The sequence below is a fragment of the Mandrillus leucophaeus genome, unplaced genomic scaffold (assembly GCF_000951045.1).
Source record: "Mandrillus leucophaeus isolate KB7577 unplaced genomic scaffold, Mleu.le_1.0 Scaffold57, whole genome shotgun sequence".
NCBI classification, from domain to species: Eukaryota; Metazoa; Chordata; class Mammalia; order Primates; family Cercopithecidae; genus Mandrillus; species Mandrillus leucophaeus.
In genome coordinates, this window is record NW_012106141.1 from 5,206,067 (window position 1) to 5,209,522 (window position 3,456).

Here is a 3,456-nt window from a genome sequence, read left to right on the forward strand (position 1 = left end):
AATAAAAAAATAAAAATTGATGCATTTAGGTAAAAGGTATGCAGGTATACTCTGTATTTTACTTTTATTTTTTTGAGATAGGATCCTGTCCTGTGACCCAGGCTGGTGTGCAGTGAAGCAATCATGGCTCACTGCCACGTCCATATCCTGGACTCAAGTGATCCTCCTGCCTCACCTGAGACTACAGGTGCATACCACCATGCTTGGCTACTTTTTAAAAAATTTATTTTTTATAGAGATGGGATCTCACTATGTTGCCCAGGTTGGTCTCGAACTCCTGGGCTCAAGCGATCCTCCTGCCTTAGCCTCCCAAAGTGCTGGCATTATAGGTGTAAGCCACCATGCCCGGCCTTCTTTCAAATTTTCTATAAGTTTGAAGTTATTTCAAAATAAAATATTTTTTAAAAATGGAATAAATCTGTTTGTGCTGACATGAAATGATTTCCAAGATATGTACTTCTTTTATATATATATATATATGAATATCATATATATGTACACACACGTATAATCTTATATGCATAACTATATATATCTAAGCTTTCAAACATGCATCTTAGATGCCAATGTATCTAGTATGTTTGAAAGCTTAGATATGTATAGGTATGCATATATATACAGTATATGTGTGCTTAGAATAGGAGTAGGCAAACAATGGCTCGCTGCCTGTTTTTATAAGTAAAGGTTCACTGGAATACAGCCATGCCATTTGTTTACATACTGCCCATGGCTGCTTTTATACTACAAGGTCAGAGTTACTCACTCAGGCTGGAGTGCAGTGGCGTGATCTCGGCTCACTGCAAGCTCCACCTCCTGGGTTTACACCATTCTCCTGCCTCAACCTCCTGAGTAGCTGGGATTACAGGTGCCCGCCACCAAGCCTGGCTAATTTTTAAATTTTTTTTTTAGTAGAGATGGGGTTTCACCATGTTAGCCAGGATGGTCTCGATCTCCTGACCTTGTGATCCACCTACCTCGGCCTCCCAAAGTACTGGGATTACAGGCATGAGCCACCACGCCCGGCCTGAAGATTTTTTATACCATGTGACTACATGGCTTTGATAAAAATGTTTTTTAAAAATGATTTAAAATTGCCTTTCCTTTTACCAAACCAAATGTTGTTTCTCTCAACTCCCAGAACCCTGCCCACTGTCAACACCGGCACCCAACACAGGTGCCTTCCCCCTTTCTTGACAGCAGCGATCAGCTCACTCCATAAATAATCACTTGTTCTTCCTCAAGGTCGTTTTTCCTCAGAGGCCCTGGTGACCAGCACAGACCACCGCAGGGATGTGTTACATACCTGGTCTTGTTTCCCCCAGATGATCTGCGTCGGAACCTTGATCTTGTCCATGTTCTGATGGAGGGAGTATCTGGACTTCTCACTGACGATTTCCAAAAACACTTGTCAGAAAAGGAAAACAAAGTTAGCATGTGCTGGACTGTGCCTGTGGCATCAGCGCGGAATCAAGGGATAGTCACTAGGTCCAGGCCACCACTTCCTCTCTTCAGGGGCCCAAGGAGACATTCAAAGTGTCAGAGATTTAAGAAATAAAAGCCATCCATCCACAGAGCTTCACCTGTAACAAGCTCCAAGCTGAAAGTAGGGCTACTTACGCTTTCGGTAGAAGTTGTTATGAGGGATGCGGACATCGACAAGGCCTTGCAGGATCTAAGGATAAATAACCCAAAGTTAGAGAGCAAGGGAAGACTCATTTCCTCAGGCATCTCACAGCTCTGCGACAATAAATGGGAATGAGGTCCAGCAATTTATCGCACTGTCAAGGTCTTTAGAGCCTGGTCCTCTGAATTCCCATGATGCAGCATATAGTCTAATGGGGAGTTAGGCTTCCAAGAAGCTTTTCTTTTTTAATTATTATTATAAAGGAACTTGGGTAATATAGTGAAGCCGGAGGTGCCCTACAGCATGTTAAAGACACCTGAGATGACCTGACAGCAACTTTAGCTTGAGAGATTCTCTGCTTCACTTAAGATGTAATCAGGATGGGCCGGGCATGGTGGCTCATTCCTGTAATCCCAGCACTTCGGGAGGCCAAGGCAGGCAAATCACTTGAGGCCAGGAGTTTGAGACCAGCCTGGCCAACATGGTGAAACCCCCATCTCTACTAAAAAGATAAAAACTAGCCAGATGTGGTGGTGCATGTCTATAATCCCATCTACTCGGGAGGCTGAGGCAGGAGAATCACTTGAACCCGGGAGGTGGAGGTTGCAGTGAGCTGAGATTGTGCCACTGCACTCCAGCCTGGGTGACACAGCAAGACTCCATCTCAAAAAAAAAAAAAAAAGACATAATGAGGATGACCACAATATCAAGTAATTAGCTAGTAATATCCAAATGCAGAATGAGTTCCATTAAAAAAAATTAAGCCACTGGGAATGATAGGTCTATTAAACAATGAAGAAATAAACTACTGAGAAGATTCTGGGGAGGGTTCCACAGTCCCACTGGGGAGGGTTCAACAGTCCTTTGTTTATCATTTGACACTGTCTTTGCCTTCCCTGCTGAGGGCTGGTGAGGGCTGCAGCCAATGTGGACAGGCCACATATCGGACCTGGGCTACTGACCAAAAAAGGTAGTGGTGGCTGGAAGGAATGCAATCCTTCTCTTCCTCCTGCCTCAGGACTTCTGAGGTAGAGTACAGGGTTCACCTTAGTGGCTGTACTCCTCTACTCCTCTCCTCTACCCGCAAACAGGTCTGAACCCTTTAAATGCACTCTCTCAGGAGTCCTGTGCACTGACTGAAAGTGGGGAAGACCCAGCCATGGCTGCTATGGACTAAACCAATCCTCTGGAGCATCACTAGACTCTAACTCATTCAGCCTGGACATGAGGACAATGACAATTTATTGAATAACAACATTGTGCTCAGCATCAGACATTTTCTTCGTTCAGCTGTCCATCCTGTACCCACATATCTATTCATCTTGTATCCATCCATCTTCCACCTTTGCTCAATCCAGCCATCCATCCTGAACCACATATGCATTTGTCTACCTATCTATCCTGCATTCACCAATCCATCCAACCTTCATCTCTGCATTAACCAGATACCCTCCCATCTGTCCACCTAACCATTCAGCCATCTATCCATCCTGCAGACCTAAATCATGTGTGCACTGGCACATGAATCAATTCATGCAAAAATCTATCCTGCATCTACCCACCCATCCATTTTCCATTCTTGCATCATCCAGGCATCCTCTCATCCATCAATCCATCCAGGCATCCTCTCATCCATCAATCCATCCAGTCTATACCTAAGAGCTACTTCATGCAAGCACTGTGCTAAAGTCTGGGGATAGAACAGGCAATTAAGACAAAGTCCCGGCCGGGCGCGGTGGCTCAAGCCTGTAATCCCAGCACTGTGGGAGGCCGAGACAGGCGGATCACGAGGTCAGGAGATCGAGACCATCCTGGCTAACACGGTGAAACCC

The 3,456-nt window shown here is 45.0% G+C and overlaps 1 protein-coding gene across 1 annotated transcript in view; it reads right to left on the bottom strand.

Moving 5' to 3' along the window:
• Positions 1–3,456, bottom strand: part of ABHD6 (abhydrolase domain containing 6) — a 61,286-nt gene that overhangs the window by 18,843 nt on the left and 38,987 nt on the right. The window contains exons 7-8 of the mRNA XM_011998385.1: positions 1,618–1,672; positions 1,304–1,404 (exon numbers count right to left, since the gene is read on the bottom strand). Of these exons, the coding sequence (XP_011853775.1) occupies positions 1,304–1,404; positions 1,618–1,672 (156 nt within the window). The remainder of the gene's footprint in view (positions 1–1,303; positions 1,405–1,617; positions 1,673–3,456) is intronic.